Source organism: Parasteatoda tepidariorum, chromosome 7, assembly GCF_043381705.1.
Source record: "Parasteatoda tepidariorum isolate YZ-2023 chromosome 7, CAS_Ptep_4.0, whole genome shotgun sequence".
Classification (NCBI taxonomy): Eukaryota; Metazoa; Arthropoda; class Arachnida; order Araneae; family Theridiidae; genus Parasteatoda; species Parasteatoda tepidariorum.
Window position 1 is genome coordinate 5,297,780 of NC_092210.1, and position 20,082 is coordinate 5,317,861.

The following is a 20,082-nucleotide window of genomic DNA, read 5'->3' on the forward strand; positions in this document are numbered from 1 at the left end:
AATATGAAAGCGGGATCACTTTTTTTTATGGGCGGAGCTATATTTTGCTTATTCTCCAAATCACCAATCACATAGTTAGTCCATTTCGTTGCTTTTCATTTTTATCATAATTCAGGCCCTTGTGTGAGTGAAGTTCATTATTTTTTTTATATGTATTTAAATTATGTCGGTAATGTATATGAAAGTTTACAAGATGAGTTTATTCGATTAACGGGACTACTAAGTTTATTAAACATGTATTAGTGCTTTATATTAAAGATTTTGTTGTGACACTTTTTAGTCATAGTCATTATATATGTATCTATAAGTTGATCGCGTATCTCCGGCTTAATTTGAGTTGGTACTGCTGTGTACTGAAAGTGTTCGTCGAAAATAAAAATTAATAATTGTTATAATACTGTAAGTTAAAACAGAGTGAAAATCACTGGTAGAAGTACCTCTTTTATGTATATGAAATTTATTGACTGAATTTTCTACTGTACAATCGTTGTATCGTAATTTCCTTAGTTGTGAACTTTTATTGCTTTTAATTTTTTATTTTATTTTATGACCCCTTAATTATAATATCTTTTTAACGTTGTATTGAAGATTTTTAGGCATTTTGGAGATTTTTTATACAACAAATCTTAAACTTAAAAATTTATAGGGCTAGGCTGGGGGAGGGGGATGGGGGCTAAAATTTTGTTTTCGGATACGAACTTTCCAATTGCATTAAAAAAATTACTTAAAATTTGTGAAAAAAATTTTACATAGTAATGTTTTTTGTTAATTGATATAGGTGTGTTCATTAAATTTGTTAATTAATTGCTGAGAATTTAATTAAGGTGTTGTGAGCAACCTTTACCATGCCTTGTTTGTGTTCGATATTTTGGTACATTTATCAATATTATGAAATCGATTTATTTTTTTGACATAAAAATGTAAATAAATTTTGCTTTAATGTTTCGTTCAGTTTTGTTTATTTTGAATAATAGACTCATGGCCACAACAAGCCCTTTAAATGACTATTGAGCCTACTTAGCATTATTGTTATTTTTAATCTTAAATTTTATCATTCATTATTTATTGTTATTTGATCTTAAATTCTTACCCCTTGTGTGAGTACCCATTTGTGGGTCTATGTATCCGAAAAGTAAGTTATTAATTGGAAAAAAATAGATAGACCCCTAGTCTCAATATTTACCCCAGATCCCTAACACTTTTTTAAATAAATTATGGCAAATCAAGTGTGTCATTGAAACGCATATGTATTTTAAAATTGTAATTATTGGTAAACAGTAATTTAAAAATTTTCTAAGTGTTCTAAGAAATAAATATTTGATAAAAGAGGGAGTCCCTTTCAGGCTTTCTGCTTTTGAGTGGGTTAATTCGTAAGCTTTTGGCCTAACTGCTTGAGATTGGCTTTATAGAGTCAATTGAAATTTCCATATTTGTTTTGAAATATTAATTCTTGTTCTTACTGCATTTAGTATATAAATATCTAATAAAAAAAAATTAAAAAGACTTTTTACCTAAGGTCACTATTCTGCTTACTTAGTATTACTGAATGATTTGATGAGATAAAAGCTCTGAATTTTCTTAAAAATTAAATATTTAATACATAATGTTGGGCACTAAACTTATGGATTTAAATAAAACTTGAAGAACTAAAACCATGAGTAGGTAAATAAAAGAGCCGGGTGAACAGCGAAAAAAATGAAACTTACTAATACCTTAATATTTTTGTTTAAAGGTTGAGGAAAAGTGTTTTTTTAAGAAATTTTTATATTGAAAGTTTTTGGTCTATGAGCCATAGGTTGTGCATCTCTGATTTAATTCAACTAAAACATTTTGTTTGAGAGGATAGTGCAACACTATAAGTGTAATTACTAAGAAAATTTTCTGAAGTAAAAATCCTTGTAATCTGTAATATTTTCAATACTATCTGTAAAAGTATTATAAAAGTTTCTGCTTTACTTATACTAAAATATATCAATCAATTAAATACCTAATTATAAAGGTTTAAAATTTTTAGTGAAAATATGAATAGGTGATTATCCAGTATTTTGTAAAATTGATTTTTAAATACAAATAAAAGATAAATTGCTAAATATTTTATTACATGCTAAGTTACAGGGAAGATATAAAAAAATTGGATATTTTATAAATATCACTTTATTTCTTAAAATTTGTCATATATATGTATAAAAATATTTAAAAAAATTTATTTAAAATTTTTTTTAAAAAAAGCTGGAGAACAAAAGAAGGAAAAGATATAATCTCTTTAGCTATATATCTTACATAGCTATATATCTTTGTTATGATATATTTTGCTTTGGCTGTATTAAAAGGCTCTTATATTTGCAGATATAATCGTGTGAGCTGATGATGAGATTATATTTTTTTCTGTCTTTTTAAATTTTTATTAAATAAAAATTTAAAAAAATAATTATTTTTAAAAATATTTTGTTTTGATTGTTTTCTTCTCTTTTCATTAATCTTTATTACATTATTTTCCATGTTTTCTCTATATCTTCAATTAATTTTATGAGTTTTATATACTTGCAGCTTATGAGCTGTAAATAAAACGTAACTAACTTAATTTTCTTCGTTTTTCTATCTTTTTTTAAAAAATCCTTTTTGTCTTTATGGTGCTGTATATATATTATATTTGGCCTAAATTAGCGAAAGCACACATTGAATGTTTGATTCAGAAATTAAAACTTAATTTGATTATTGTTTGATTTATATTTAAATTTTTAATTTACTTGTAGCAGTCAGGACAAAATTAATTTATTATTCTTATTTCCAATGTGCATCAAATCAATTAAGGATTATAGAATTATAATTCTTTTAGTTCTATATTGTATGAATATCATCAGAAAAAGAAAATCTTAATTAAAAACAGTAATAGATCTTACATTTTGTTCGTTATCATAATTTGTATAATGCTTGTATAAAGAATGATTAACTATAATTATTTTAATAACTTTAACAAGATTTTATTTTCTCTCCGATTGTTTACTCTCTTTAAAAGCATTGACTGATTATCTATATCATTGTTTTTTTTTTTTTTTTTAAAATTTGTTAATTATCAGTGTTAACTAAAATAATATACAATAATAATAATTATTGATTTTATTTTGCATTTATATAATTTTGATATGAGATACTTGTAATAATCCTTTTTAAAATGTGAATTGTAAAGGGGTTTTATTTTTATCTATCAATTTATTTATTTTTACTCTATAACATGAGAAATTCTTGCATCAAATTAATTCTGATACATCCTACAAAAGATAAGATTAGATTTTGATTGATAAATTAGATTTTAGCGCTTTTATGTTTGAACCTTTTATTGCATTTTGTTCGATAGTTTTATTTTTCATTTGTTAATATTTACTTATTTATTATTTTTTCAAATATAGGTTGAAAGAAAAATAATGCATATCTTTGAAGGAGAAATATCAGGAAATTGAAGCACAAAGTTGAAAAATCCTTGTGGTAACTTTGTAGAGTTGTTAATTTTGTCTTAAATTTTGTTATTGTTATCTAAGTAATTTTTGTAAAAATTATTATTTTAGTATATTGTTTTGATATAGTTAATATTTTGCATTTTTTTATTTTGCTTTTCTTCCTGTTTACTGCTTTATAATTTTCTAAACACTGTGAGTATTTTTCTAAAAGATACTTATTACAAACTCAGGATGGTAGAAAAAATTGAAATAAATGAAAATTAGAAAAATGGTGTCGAACTCTAAATGATCACAAAGAATTAATTTCAAATAAATGAATTTTATTTACATAATATTATTGAATATTATGTTTTTATGTACATAAAAATGGATTTTAAAATACAAATCCTGGATCAGTCTCTGCTGGGTGAAAACATACATGAGATTTTTCTTTAGGTCCTGGATTCTACTGTTTTTTGTCATTTTCTTCTTCTTTTTATCCGACCTTTTTAATCATTCTTCGATTTATGTGATATTTCTGAGAATGCTGTAAAATATCTATATTGTCAAAAATGTTCTATCGTGCATTTTTCAAAATGCATGGAAACAAACTAAAATCTTGAAAAATTAATTTTTTTCAGTGACATGGTAAAGATTGGCATAAGATTTTTCAATATGGATTATTTGGTGATCATTCACTTATTAATTTCTGTTTAGCTATAAGTTTTCTCAATTAGACTGAAATTACAATGGAGTGTTTTGCTTTCAACGTCTTTCATATTTATGTCAATAGTTTTGTGTAACGTAAGTTTGATAATAAAAAAAAAGGCATATTTTTAAAATTCGATTTCTCATGAACTTTTCGACCAATTTTACACAAATTTTGTATTTTGCCATTTAAAATTGCATTCTAAAAATAAATTGTATACCTCACAAAAATATTACAAAATATTCAAATTATTATCTATACAAAAATATTTAATTACTAAAAGTTATTTTATCCATGCAGTTATTTTTTGACAGACAAATTTTATGATTATGTGTAAAAAAATTTCAATTTGCTTGAAAATTTCTCGAGATATGGTAATGGCAAAATACGCAAAAAAATTGAAATTGAATTGAATTCCATGATAGTTTGTTCTTAATACCTTAACACACCTATTTGGATAGAAGTGGATTACTGACTATTTTAATAAAATTGAAATAACATATATAATTCTAATACAGGTAACATATAATATCTTATAATGTTCTTGTTTTATACTCCATGGAAACTGTATATTTCATGAATCACTCTGTATATATGTATGTGTATCTTAACATTTTGAAATTTTAAAACATTGTTATTGCTATTAAAAGTAAGTAAAGCTTTTAATTTTAACCTGAAAATCTTAAGGATTTTGGTTGTCTGTTTAATTAAAACTTAATGTTACTAACATTCCATTATTTCAATGTGATTAAAACCTTTTTTAAATGTTATATTTTCCGATCGTATATCTATTAGTGATATGATTTATAAATTCTCTTGTTTCAGATTTTGAAAAAAAGCTTGCTTTGAATTATGTTGTGTTAATGATAGATACTTTTAATAGTAGATTTGATACTTTTCATTCAATGAAGCTTCAATTAAACTGTTGAAATTCACAACACAAAACATTATTCTTAATTGTCTTTCATACACATTCTTTTAATTTTTATATCACAATTTTTTATCTATTTTTCCAAAAATCTTGCTTATAAGCACTTGTATCAATTTTTCTCAATAAATTGAAAATCTCTTATCTTTTATACCAATTATCATTAATACAAATATCTTTATTGTTTACATTTATCTAGTTGCAGTTAAAAAATAATGCTCATAAAAAGGAAGAATATAAAATAACACTGTCATAGAAGCTTATAATGCTATTAAATTAAATTTTTCTTTTATATTTTTAGCATCTTATTTGAAGGAGGCCTGTTTCTTTTGAAAGATGAATTCTGAAATAATCCCTAAAGCAAGGTAAAATTTTAATTATTGGTTACTGGCATGTTAAATAATAAGCACTTTCAGCCATTAGAGTAGTTATGGGGTAAAACAGCTCTTGAAATAGCAGCCCTGGTTTGATTTTTAAAAATGAAGTAATATAGCTGTTCATTGTTGGAATTATGGATTGCTAAGTTGGTTTTTAAACAGGGGCTTTTTTGGCCCCAAAAAAGTGTGTCGTTATGTCTATGAAGCTATTTAAAGCAGGGTATGGAATTTCGGTTGTAAATATACAAGCCTGACTACAATTTTTGTTTGTCACTATTTTACATTCGTGGAAGATATGAACTGACATGTTAAAGTGTTAAAAGATGCTGCACAAAAAACATTTTGGTGATCAAAACTGTAAAAAGATTGTAGAAACTTAAAAATCGAAAGACATTTATTGCAGTCATATTAATATTAAATCAAAATAATGCACACTCGAGATTTCAACATTAAATCAAATTATGCACTCTTGAGATTTTAATGTTTCAAAAAGCAATGGCTTCCTAGGTGATTGAGCATTTTTGTTCCATATTTTATTTATTAAGGCACAATAATTTAAACATGATTAGTTTAGATATGAACAATATTTAAAATATTTAAAGATGCAGCACAAAAAACTTAAACATGATTACTTGATTTTATTACTTAACATTTTAAAAGATGAAACTTACATGCTAGCCTTAAGTATTTGATCATCAGTAAAGGGCTGGTCAGTGTAAATTTCAGTCTTGATTTGAAATATAGAATATTTTTGATACAGCAGTTTTTTCTTACTTTAAATATACTTGAACACTTATTAAAAATTAAAATTTAAGATTCTTATAGCTGCTATAGCTTTTATTAATTTTTAAGCTGCTTAGCATTGTTAACATGAAACTGCTACAATTTTTTAGTTTTGAACAAAAGAATGGCACAAATTTATTTGCTTAAAGTAAACAAATTATACTATCATTGTTCTCCCTCAGCATTTATAGAAGAACGGCCCACCCTGCCTGCCTTTTGATGCACCCTCTTTGCTCTTTTTGTAAAAATAAGCTCTAAATACTCAAATCTTTGAGCAGAATAGACCTCACAATCACAAAGTATATGTCACCTCCTCAAGATGACAACTTCAACTAAGAGAATCAGATTCAATACCCATATTGTATAGGATGTCTCCTGAGGCTGCTGCAATAACCTGTGAGAAAGCCAATGATTTTCTTTTTAACCTTAAGAAGCTCTTTTTGACGCACAGTAGGGCAGTCACAATTTAGCTTGTCTCTGACCATTGGAGGTGCGCCATTGCTCATGGGCAATCTTGCCATAGAGCTTGAATATAGATGACCTGAAGGATGTAAATCTACCAAACAATTAGTTAATTTGTAATTTATCTGTTTTCCTTGTTGAAGTTGAGCCTTCTATGCTTGAAAGTGCATAAGTTAAAGGAATATGCAAGTACTGGTCAGATTGCTGCTGGTCACCCATTGTCTGTTTGGTCAGATTAAAAAATGGATGGCTTGGGGTCTCACAAATTACCTGACAATGTTTAATTTGAATTCTAAAAACAGTATGTTTGAAAACGCGGAACACCATATTGGAAACTAAATTAAATAACGTTCTTAATAACATTTGTATTTTATTTCAAATAATTATTTTTTAAAATATATTTAAAATGTGTAAAATTAAGAGACAATATTGTAAGTAACTTATTTATCAATTAGACTTTTGTTAAATGTAAGCAATAAATGTTTACTAATCTCTAATATCACCATAAAAGTAGTATCACCTCTATCATCATCATCTAGTATCACCTTTCAATTATAAAGAGTAAATAAAGTAACAAAGCTTATGCTAAAATGACTCAATGAGTTTTAATTTAAATTTGTTTGCAAGTGAAAGAAGAAAAGAAGAATAAGGGATATGCATTTCTTTTATTGAATGTTTTAAATTCTATTTTCTAATTTTTAAAAAATTTTTGTTAAAATTTTTTTTATACTTTGTTGCAGACGGAGTAGAGGACGTCCCAGAAAAACATCCAGTAGTCTTCCCAACATAGCCAAGAGCGCTACCCCTCTTAAACACTCTCCCAGTTATACTCCAAAACGAAAACAGCTGCTGGATGCTCCGTCTGACGAGATACAAGTTATTGGTTTCAATGGGTTTGAGACTTCTCAAGCCAAAAAACCCAAATCCGAGGATCTTTCGGATCCTAATGCCGCTAAACGTCTACTACCCCATCGTGCTGCACGATTCACAGAATCATATGGCGGGACATCACCCGATGTTGTAATAATTTCTGACGAGGAACAAGGTGGAGATGATAGTGACTCTGATAGTGATTCAGACTGTGGACCAATCCCTTCTCCAGTGATTGTAGTGAAATCAAAAGAAGAGCTTGAGCAATATGAGGAAAACATCCAGCATCTGAAGCAGATGCTGTGTGATGAGGAAATGAAACTTGTTTTGCTTAAAAAACTTCAAGACAGTCAGAAGTCTAAGGACCTCAGACGAGAATCTAATAGTAGCCCCTTGCCGACTACAGGACAACCTTCTTCCTCTTCCAAATCTTCATCTACTGTCACATTGAAATCTGGAGTACAGATACAGCCGCTTCCTAGTAAACAGCTTATTTCCAATAATAAGTTTTTATCATCAAAGAAGGTATTTATTTTTTAATATCTGTTGTCTATTGTTTCAAATTAAATGTATTTTTTCTGGTGTGATGAATTTCTTTTAACAGACGTGCCACTTTTCCGGGGATCCACAGGATTCCTGTTAGTTTTTTTTCCTCCTGATTTACAGCCTAACTTTAATTATTATAGAATTGAAAAAATTTGGGTTGAATTCAAGGACCATTCACTAATTGTGCAAAAGCGATTAAATAATCTTATCTACTACATTACTTTTCTTGTAGAGCTTATTTAAACAGGGCTGATTGTGCTCCGGAAAAAATCCGGATTTCTGGATTTTTCACTAACAGTGATCCGGAAGTTTCCGGAGATCGAAGGTCCAGACGTTTAAAAAAAAATCATTAATCACTGAAGTTTCCGGAAATCAAATTTTCAAAGGTGGAACTTAAAAACACAGTTTATTTTATTTGTTTGTAAGGGAGAGCTAGAGACAGGGTATCCACGCACCTGGAAAATCATGAATTTCGGTATTGGACAAAATTTGCCATGAAATGTCATGATTTACTATTTTTTTAAAAAAAAAATCATGGAAAGTCATGGATTTAAGTTGGCAAAAAATCTAATTTTCAAAATGGATTTTACCCCTCCCTCCAATTGTTCAAATGTCTGAATGTGTAACAAAATCCCCACTCGCAGTCATGTTTTATTAAAATATAAAATGTTTTTACACGTTCTTTAAAAATTATGGTGTTCTTTTTAAAAATGAAAGAAAAGGCTTCATATCGAAAGTGAATTATCCTTTAAACTTCTGTGATTTCAGAATTTTTATTTTTTTATTTTATCAATTTAAAATTTTAGCTGAAGCAAGCCAGTCATTGACGAAATTTTTTTATTCCGAAATGAGAACAGAAAAATTAGGAGTATTTCTTTCCTTTCCGATGAACAAGAAAAGTATCTTTAAAATGTAATTCTGCAGATAAAAAGAAAAACAATTTAATTGCCTTTGTATTTTTTTCAGCTATTTTATTGCCTCAACTCTTTCTTTACTCTGTTTTTTAAATTTAAAATCTATAAATATGAAGATGCAGAGTATAACAGTTTTAGTTATACTTATCATTTCAGTGAATGTTATAATGCTTTTTTAAATTAATTGCTGTGTTTTTGTCGGAGAAAATAGTAACTTCGTTAAGCCATGAAAATTTCTTGGAATTAGTAATGGAAAGTCATGAATTTGAAAATCTAAAATGTAGCACATACCCTGCAGAGAGATACTTTATAAGCTTATATATTCATGATTAATATTCATTTTTTATCAGTTAATAGTTGTTATAATCATAAACTCCAGAAAGAAAAACATATTTGTAAATTTTAATTACTTCTCCAGGTCATTATAGCTTTGTGTAAATGGTATAGGTATGTGTAAAATTTTAAATATATTTTAGGTAAACTAAGAAATATTGAGAAATAGGAAGAAAAAACCTTGTTTAAATTTTTCAATTTAAACCTTTTTTTTTTTGTTTTTGTTTTTAACTCAAGAAATGTTCAGGAATTTTGACTTGGGCTCACAATCACCCCTGTTTAAAGCAAATTAAAATTTTTTAATAAATTTACTATTTATTAATCACATGGAGATGAAGTGAACTGAGGGATCATCCGCTAATTAATTTTTTTAAATAATGTTTTTGAAGCATTTCTGGATTGAGAAGATTATGAAATATACTAAATCTATGTATGCATTTTTACAGAATATTAAATTTTAAGATTGGCTTATGGTAAGAATCGGATTGTTTTTAAGAATTTCATTAATGAAATTTTAAAGCAAATTGCAGTAGGGTTAGTTTTTATTTCTGATATTGTTTGAATGTATTCTTTTTTGTCTCAATCATTTTTCTCAACTCAAACTGATAATTTGTTGCATTAAATATTGGGTATAAAATTTCAATTCTAAAGTTGCTTGCCACTAATTTGCATTCATGAAAAGCATGAGCAATTTTATAATGTTTATAGTAGTAGTATGGAATGCTTTTTGGTGACCACATTCATAAAGGAATCTAAAAATCTTTAGAAACAAAATAAGGTTGCCTTAAGATTTCAATGTTTCCAGAATAATTAGTTTTGCTGGTGGTTTAAATTTTTTTGTTTGTATTTTTTTAATATTTCTAATGGCAGAGGGGATTTACACAGGTTAAAAATAATACAACCCAAGAGAACAAGCATATAAAAATTAAAAATAGTATTTCCTCATTTCATTTTATAACAATCGATCCAATTTATGGGTTTACGACTACTAATGTTAAACTCCATGGCCTTGTAATTTTGAACGCAATCCAGAAGACAAAGGAACTCCTGGAATGCTTCTAATTAAACTGTTTATTTAGGGTCAGTGAGATATTTTGCCTAATAACTAAAGAATGAATAATGGATTTACAAGATTATACTCATATATTTCCATATTCGTAAAAATATTTTTTATGAAAAAACAAATTCTTTTTAAGTATGGTAAAAAAAGGTAAAAAAATAAATAAATTTAGGGAATAAACTTTCTGTTTAAATAGCTGATTTATGGTTGATTATGGAAAGGATGTATGGTTTCCTGATTATTGCTCTGTCTATGATATGTATGTTATTTAAATTGTTATGTTATTCAAACTAATAATAATTATTGCTTTTTTTTAAAGTTAAAAATAAAATTTAATGCTTTTTACTTTGAAGCTAAGTGTTTTTAAAGTTTGCCTTAAATTTTGTTATATTTTATATTTTTTTTGTTTGCCTTCAAAAATATCTTACTATTATTTTTCCCTTTATCAGGAAATGAAGTTTGAGTCAACTTCACATTTTAACAAAGCTGTTCCAAAAGCATCATCTGTATCTTCATCTGTTAAACACACAGTTAAGGCAGAACTAAATGATAGTGTTGCTTCTTCAGTGTCATCTAATTCTGCTGAAAAAATCAATGCCTCTCACTTACAACAATATCCTTTGTTAAAGAACCTCTCCGCCCAAATAACAATTACTGCTGTGAGTATTTTTGTTAACTTTTTGTAATAAGTCTGTTGTTAATTGTTAGTCCCCAAAAAAACTTATTCAAAATTCCTCTGTCATATTTTTTTTAATTCGGTTTAATTCAAATAACTTTTTTTCTTCAAATAAATTGTTTTCTATTAATAAAAGGTATTAAAAATATAAATTCAGAAAAGTTAAATTTGAATCTTGTGTAGAATTTTACTTAACTATGGCATGCAAATTTTAAAAATAGTGAAAGATATTTTTCTCAAGGTTAAGTACCTATCCAAAACTTTGCAAAGCAAAAGCAATCTAACCAAGATTTTAACCTGGAAAACCTGAAAAAAAACCAGGGAAATTTAAAACCTGATTTGAGTGGCCACTGAAATAAAAATAGGTTTAGCATTCTTTTGAAAGCAGAGTTTTTTTATTTAAAAAAAATATATATATATATATTTTGAAACTTTGTTATGTATACAATTACTTTTGTTTTTTTTATGCATTTTTTAATTAAAAAAATCTTTTCAATGCATTTAAGTATAGTAGTTTGTTAGAATTTTATTATTATTTTTGGTTTGTTAATTACAAGCATTATTTTTTAAGTTAATTTTTTTCTTTTATTTCAGATTTATTTTATTAAGATTGATTTCTAATTTTGTGGTTTTGATTCAAATGATACATTATTCAGACATATATTATATCATGAAATGTTGTAATATCGCAATGCCTAACAGACAATATATCACTATATAAAATTTATTACATTGCCCAGTCCTAAGACTTCTTAAATTGTCATTGTCAGACTTCTTAAAAAAGTTTCAGAGAAGCTTTTTAAAAAGTCTTTTGATTGTTCCTCTGAAACATTTTACATTGTAACCTCTAAAATTTGGACTGCTTAGCGATTTGGAAGTTACAGGTCAATAAATATTTGAAAAAATTTTGGTCTTGCAAACCTAAAGGGTTTTTCGAAAGATTTATTATTATTATTATTTTTTTGCATTTACTTTGCGAATTTTTTTATGGTTTTTGAATTTTTGATATTTCAATACCATATTAGTATAACTGGAAAATATTTTAGTTTTTCTATTTTGATGACTATAAAAATACCTAATATTCCCTATGTTTAAAATATTTAGTATATTTTGTAACACTTAACATGGAAATTATATTTCGTAAAATCTACTGGATTTTTTTATATCCTGGTTTAATACAAACATAAAATACATAACCTTTCAAGTTCATGTAATGTGAAATCATAACTGGAAAATATGGCAGTTTTCCTATTTTGATGACTATAAAAATCTCTAAAATTCCCTATGTGTAAAATATTTAGTATATCTTGCAACAATTACGGAATTTATGTTATTTAGTAAAATCTACTGGATTTTTACGTTGGCAGCTATGAGAGAGAATATTATAAAATAAATTTATTCACTACAATTAATTCCATTAAATTTTTTTTGTATTTAAAATAAAAATAAAATGCATTTTTAAAAATTAGTAAAATGAATTTTTAATTGTTAAATAAATAATTATTCATGCTGAATAGAATTATTGAATTTTATTCAAAACAAAATTTTTGCACTTACACTAATTGATGTTGCATGATGAAACTTGACATAGCAATTTAAAATAATTCATAGCAAATTTAAGTTATCAAATCGAATGACATCAAACAATAGCTGTGTAGTGATGACATTGATTTTTCTTGAATGGGATTTTATTTGTGAAAAATGTTCGAAGTTTTCGTAAAATCTACTGGGTTTTTCCTATCAGTGTTGGCAGCTATGGGTGCGAAAGTTTCCTCTTCCTGCCTTTTCCTCAAAAGTTATTTGGCTATATTTTTTTCCTTGTCGTGAGTTGAACAAAAAATTTGCTGCATTTCAGAGATTTTTAGAAGTGTGGATTTTTGAGTTTTTATATAACGCCCCCTCAATAGTTGTCAACTCTACTGGATTTTCCATTAGACTACTGGATTTTTCCAGTTTCTCCTGCTCTACTGATTTAATAAAAATTCTCCTGGTTTTCGTGTTTTTTTTTTTTTTTTCGTTCTAAAATATTCAGTTTATTTTTATTCAGAACTCCCTTTATAAGTTAAACAATCTTAATTATTTCTTATGCATTAAATGCCTATTACAATTTAAAATTATGAGTAAACATAGTTCACATTATTTCAAGCATATTTAATGCCTATCATGACTGGAAAATATCGAAATTTTTTTTATTTTGATGTCTATATTAATTCCTAGAATTCCCTATGTGTAAAATATTTAGTACATTTTGCAACAGTTATCATAAAATTTATATTATTTCGTAAAATCTACTGGATTTTTATGTTTGCACGGATAGGAAAAATCCAGTAGATTTTACGAAAACTCTGAACATTTTTGATGAATTAAATCCCATTCAAGAAAAATAAATGTTATAACTGTACAGCTATTGTTTGATGTCATTCGATTTGATAACTTTAATTTGCTATGAATTATTTTAACTTACTAAGTCATGTTTAATTCCACAACATCAATTAGTATAAGTGCCAAAATTTTGTTTTGAGTAAAATTCAATAATTCTATTTACATGGTGCATAGCGTTTTTAAAAAGTGCTTAAAGGTGCTTATTTTCGATTTTCGTTTTTAAAAGCCCTTAATGATGCTTTTTTTTATTGGATGTTTTTAATAAGTGCTTTATTTTCCCTTTTCGAAAATGAGATTTTTTTCTTTACCATAACAATTTTTGCCACGTATTATTCAAAAGCTTGGTTTTTATATTGTTCTATTTAACGTTTTCACAATTCATTCAAACACAATCCATTTTGGTGTACCGTCGGTTTGTGGCATATGAAAGCGCCAATCATTTTACATCTTAGGTGAAATATATGGGAGTCTGCATGTGCGTCTACTGAACTGAGTTCGGTGAGATTCTTGGACTTTCATGTGCAACTCTGCTGGATTTTGCAAGATATTCTCCATTTCAGGCTTCATTTTCCACCCTCTGAAATCGAATTGAAAAATCTCTCGATCTTTTTATGGTGGCTAATATAATCAAGAGAAAGAATTCTAGTTAGTTTATCATGATCAAGTAAAGTCTTTGAAAATTATTTTGTATTCTAATGTATGTAGTGCTTAAAAAGTATTTAAAAGGTCTTATTTTTTGTTGAAAGATTTGGCTATGCACACTGATTTAGTATGATTAATTATTTATTTATTTTACAATTATAAATTTATTTTAAATACTAAAAATATAATGGTAGTGTATTTATATTATATAAAATATAATTAATAAATTATATTATATAAAATATTATGTATTGGATCAATTCATCTTATAATATTCTTTCTCATAACTGTTGGCAGCTATGGATGCACAAGTTGTGCATATACTGCCTTTTCCTTAAAAGTTATTTAGCTATATTTTTTGCTTGAAAAAATTTGCTGCATTTCAGAGGTTTTCATAAGTGTGCATTTTTGAGTTTATAATGGCCACACCCTAATAATATATATATTTTAGGTGCCTCCTGTTGGTTCTCCGGCTCCAACTAATCATTCACAACCAGCAACCGTTTCCAACTCAAATAAAAGTACTCCTGCACCCGTATCGAAGGAAGATAAAGGAGAGTCGTTATCTCACAGACAGGCCGCAGCTAAACTAGCCCTGAGAAAACAGTTAGAAAAGACACTCCTTCAAATACCTTTACCCAAACCACCACCCTTAAAACTAAATTTCTTTCCAAATGCAAACAGTATCGAATTCCTCTGTTTGTTAGGCCTCGATTTTGTAGTTGACTTTTTAACCAAAACCAAAAAAAGTTCTGTCGCCAATCCACTTACGTGCGCGCAATGTTCCACAGATTTCACGTGCGCCTGGAAGTGGAAGGAAGTCGACAAGAACGGCGTCAAGAGTTACGATGTTTTCTGCGAGGCGTGCATCAATTCCAACATTCGTAAATCCTTGAAAGCTCAACACACAAACAGTCTTAAGGCTGCCTTTTTAAAAGCGCTCCACCAAGAAAAAGAAATAGATAAACTGACCACAATGCCATCAAAATCACACTCTCCCACGCCACGGGAGTCTTCGCGCACACACCTGCCTTCACCGTCACCCGCTCATCAGAACAGCTCTATGTCTGTTCATTCTCTTCCAAAGCATGGAGCACCTGTACCATACATTCCAAAAGTGGCGCCAAGTTTGAATCATGCCGCCGCCTTAGCACAAATGACTAAACTTAGTCCTCAATATCAACAGCTTCTCCAAATTCAAGCGCAGCACTTATTTGCTACTGGTGTGCCTTTACATCCTAGTATGCTATCACCGTTTATGTCGCCAAGTCCAAATCATCATAGCAGGGGGAAATCATCGGTTCCGAGCGATCTTCGCAGACAATACAGATCAGATAGAGTCCAATCTCCATCAATACCTCATTCATCATCCAGTTGGAAAGCTTAAGATTATTTCTTGAATTCAAAGTAATTTTTTTTTTAAAGGGGCCATTCAAACAACCGAGGACCTTGTGGATGTATATAAGATCTCAAAATGATAGAGAGTAACAAAAACTTGTACATTTGAAAATAGTTTTACTTTTGGAGGAAAAATGTTTCACATCATTTTTCTTATACAGGGTTGCAACTCCTCCGGGAAAAACCTGGAAAATACAGGGAGTTTTAAAAATCACTCAAAATAACAGGGAATTTTGAGTTTTTCCTCACAAATTGGGAAAATGCAGGGAATTTTGTCTTTTAAAAAATGGTTACCACTCATAGCGCAATGTATGAGATATTTAAAGATGATATTTCAGCTATACTAAATTATTTCATTTACTTAAAGCATTATTTAAGTATCTTCAGCTGATCCTTTTTTCCCCCTAAGTTTTCCCCTCAATTAAAACTAATATAGTTAGCCCAATATAGCTTGCACAAGAGCTCAGTGATTGTGTGTTATTGATATATTGTGTATAATACAGGGAAAACGCAGGGAATTTTTTTCTTCTTCCAAATTAGAGTAGCAACCCTGTAATATGAATAACTTGTTATATTCATTAAGTGTTACATTATGTTATGCTCTTTTGTAAAGTCACTCCTTGCTTGATCCACTCCTCTTATTAGAGCACGCTACAGACATTTAAGACAATTTAACCAATAAATAAAAAAAGGAGATATCGATCAGAGGCCATGATAAAAAGTTATATAAAAAATATTTTACTGCATTGAAATATTTCTAAATTGTATTTAACTGTATTAAGTATTATTTGGTAGTAAAAGAAAGAAAATAAAGTAAAAAAGTAATTTTTTGAATTTCACAAATAGAGTTTGTTAAAACTTGGCAAATTCAATTTAAGTTGACTTAGTATTTTCTGCATAAAATATTATATATTAGGGTAGAAAGGAAATTACATGTAGTAAAATAATGAAAATGAAGCCAAAATAATTGATAAGCAAATAATTTGCTAAAGAAGAATTCAGTGAAAAAAATTTTTCTCACAAAATTTGTTTCGTTTTGTAAAATCTACTGGATTTTTTCCAATCTATCTTTTTAGCTATGTGCTAAAAAAAAAAAAAAAAAAACCTGCAAATTGAGGAAAAGAATTCAGATAATTTCTTTTTCCAGAAATCACATGCCTTTAATTAAGAAGTCAACTTATAATAATTAAATATATCAGAAATTTCCCCTACGAAATGTTACATATTAAAATAAATTTATTTGTTCCATAAATATTAAAAATCAAGCCAAGGGAAAAAATAATTTCTAAAATTCTAAGTTGAATATGGCGATATTTTGTTGAATTTGCCCATTATAATAATTAACACCGACAATTTTTTATGATTATTCTTTTTTTTGTCAACTATTTGTGGTGTTCATTAGAAATTTTGTAAAATAAAATATTGCATTAGCTTACGGGTTGAGAGTTAACAAATTTATTTTTTCATGCGAGGTAAAATGGAGGAAGGAGTCAAATTTTCTTCAAAACATAAATATGTTATGTTTGAATTGCCCCTTTGTGTAAAAAGATAAACTTATTTAAATATGAATTATATCTTTTCTGTGTTGGTTGATTCCTTGAGAAGACTGGAGTTATATTTGCTATTAAAAAGGGAAGGACTAAATTGATATTTTGTATCATTCAAGATATTGTAAAAATATTTCTAGCCATTTCCTTTTTTAATTTGTAAATGCCATTTGTTTTATTATGAAATGCATATATGAATTTGTTTATGTATTACTATTCTGTTATTTATTTTCTTTTCTTTAACAGGTCAGTTATAAAAATTTGGAAATGCGCCAAACATATAAAACAGCAAAATATTGTTTTATATTAATCAATTATAGTAAAATTGGTTTTGTGGTACTTTAGGATTATTCCGTCGATCTGTCAATGCTTGTGAAAATGCGCAAATCAATTAGGGCCATTAAAATGAATAGCAATTTCCAAATTAAACATTCTAAGCACATTTAATTTATCAAATATAAAATAATAGTAACAAAAAAAATTTAAGTGTAATAAAAAAAATACGTAATAAAAAAAGAATCAAAGCAAAGTAAAAAAAAAATTTTTTTTTATATTTATAATTACACATTGAATTATTCTTGAATTTAACCATATATACTATTATAAATAATTTTATTGCAAAACAAAGAAACAAGTCTCATTATCGTTGTGCAGTCGCCGCCACATTAATTAGTTTAAATATGATAAAAAAACTAATTCGTTTAAATACGATTAAAAAAAACTAACTCGCATAGTCATGGATTGCACAGTAAATAAGATAAAATTTGTGATTATTGGTGCAGAAGCTACCTTTTGGCAAAAATGGTCAGCGGGATAATCCCAATGTACTGGTTTTGTTTATACAATATTAGTATAATGGTCTGACATGTATAGCAATAAATAGCTTTATACTAAATATGTTTAAATTATATAGAATAATAAAATTTTCATTACAGTTTGAATTATAATATGGTGACGTTATTTATGAATTAATATGGTGACATTATTTGTTATAATTAGTTAAACAAATTGATTATAATGCTAAATAAACTTATGAAACCCATTTTATATAAATCCTATTAACAGATTTTATGAATTTTTTTTCTTTCCAAGGGGAATGTTATATAGTTCTCTGTTTAAACGAATAATTCAATAATTTTCATTATGAATGTATATATATATATTTTGCTTATTTCACATGTGTAAATGTGATGATTGGTTGATTATTTTAAATGAATAATACTTTCCTACTAATAAAAGTAGCATATTTTTACTAAAGGATGAAATAACTACCATGTAAAGAAAAATGTAGTTACTGACTCTGAAATATATTCTAATTAGTTTAGTATGATTATTTTATAAAAGTTCAAATAATTGAAGGAAGAAAGGAAGCTTACTAAGTAATGTAATGAAATATCTAAATTTGTGTACTTAGCTAACTTGAAATATCAAAATTTAAATTCTTATTTATTTTTAAACTATGAAATATCCATTTTAGAAAATGCAAAATTATTACACAAAGGACAGTAATGTTTTTATTACCCATGTGAGACTAAGAAATTGAATAGAAATTTTAGTGTCTATAATTGTTAATTTTGCAGTACCAAAAAAAAAAATTAAAAAAAAATATTTGTTTACCTTGCTGTTGTATGAAGAATAAAATTATGAAAAACTGATACCTGCTCTTTTTTTTTTTTTTCTTTCCGGTTGCCTAAGATGACCTAGGTCCATTTAGTCGAGAATGTACTGAATTTTTTTTCTACTGTAAATATTTTTGAATTCAAAATATTGCTTTTAAATGTGGTTCAAAATTTGATTTTGAATTAAAAATAATGCATATTTCCATTTAATTTTTCACTTTTTAACCAGTACATATTTGAAAATCTAAGTTTGTTAAACGTCATTTTTGTTTTTTGCTAATATGTATATAATTTTTTTTTAATGTTATGCACTTTTTCAGATTCTTTTTTAAAGGGGAAGGGGAAAAAATTTAATCTATAATTATATTTTATTTATGTTTCTACATTTTAGTTTTTTTTTTTACCGACAGAGAATATCATAATATTTTTTTTAAAAGATTAGTTTCTTAAAATATATAAATTAGTCCTAATGCTTTAAGATCATTACATATAGGCTATTTTTTTAAAATAGTACTGTAGCACAGTGTTTCTGACCTTTTAACTGACAATGAACTTAAATTTTTTTCCCCCATTTCATTATGTGTACTTTTTTAAAATTGAAAAAAGGAAAGAAAATTACAACTATATTTATATTCTTGTTTTTCACTGTGTTTTTAGAGTTGAATGTATATTCTGTTTCAGTTATTTTTATTTAGTGAAACTTGATACACTTGTAAATTTTCTTAATAAATATCATTCAAACAAGGAAGTAAGTTTCTTTACCTTTGTAAATTGTTGAGAGTGGAGTTTTGCCGAATTAGATTCCANGTACTTCGGGTTCGATAAAACATCGATTAACGACACTTTTTGGTCGATCCAGAAAACCGGGAAATTCAGATATCCGGGATAGCGATGGTCCCGAGCATCCCGGATAATTGGTTCTCTACTGTATATAGCTGCCAACTCTACTGGATTTCGCTAGTTTCTACTAGTTTGATAAAAAATTCTGGTTTTTGTACATTTTTGAAAATTCCTAAAAAATCCCTATTCAAATAGAATTTTTTTTTGCTTGGATATTTAAATAAGTTGCTAATCAGAAGCTTTTTTTATCTGAAATCTGTGTTTTTATCTATCAATCTTTTTTGTACAGTATTAGCTGTACTGAAAATCACAGCCAATAAATTACAGGTTGACTTTATTATCTTTATAAATGACATCTAGTTCCTATTTTTTTACAATTAATAAGAAAAATAATAATTAGGTATTCAATTAAAACTGCTAAGTAATATGTTAAATTTATTTTTATGCAAATACTTAAAATTTTTTCTTATATGGTATTTTCATCCAAATTTATATAAAAATGGTTATTAAAAAAAAACAGTACATATTACATATATTTTCAAGAAAATGTTAAGTTTCTTCT

General features: G+C 27.1%; 1 protein-coding gene across 4 annotated transcripts; it reads left to right on the plus strand.

Annotated features, from left to right (window-relative positions):
- LOC107449705 (transcriptional repressor p66-alpha) lies at nt 1-19,428 on the plus strand. Of its 4 annotated transcripts, none has more exons than XM_016065317.3 (6): nt 1-123; nt 3,408-3,483; nt 5,373-5,436; nt 7,434-8,088; nt 10,866-11,075; nt 14,568-19,428. In XM_016065317.3, the coding sequence occupies exons 3-6, from the start codon at nt 5,408-5,410 to the stop codon at nt 15,501-15,503; spliced, it is 1,830 nt and encodes a 609-aa protein (XP_015920803.1). In that variant the 5' UTR covers nt 1-123; nt 3,408-3,483; nt 5,373-5,407; the 3' UTR covers nt 15,504-19,428. The 4 variants fall into 4 exon arrangements, with proteins under 4 accessions (XP_015920803.1, XP_042895715.1, XP_015920802.1 ...); XM_043039781.2 differs by having other exon boundaries at nt 82-123; nt 3,408-3,496; XM_016065316.3 differs by having other exon boundaries at nt 86-399.
- Nucleotides 19,429-20,082: the final 654 nt, after the last annotated feature.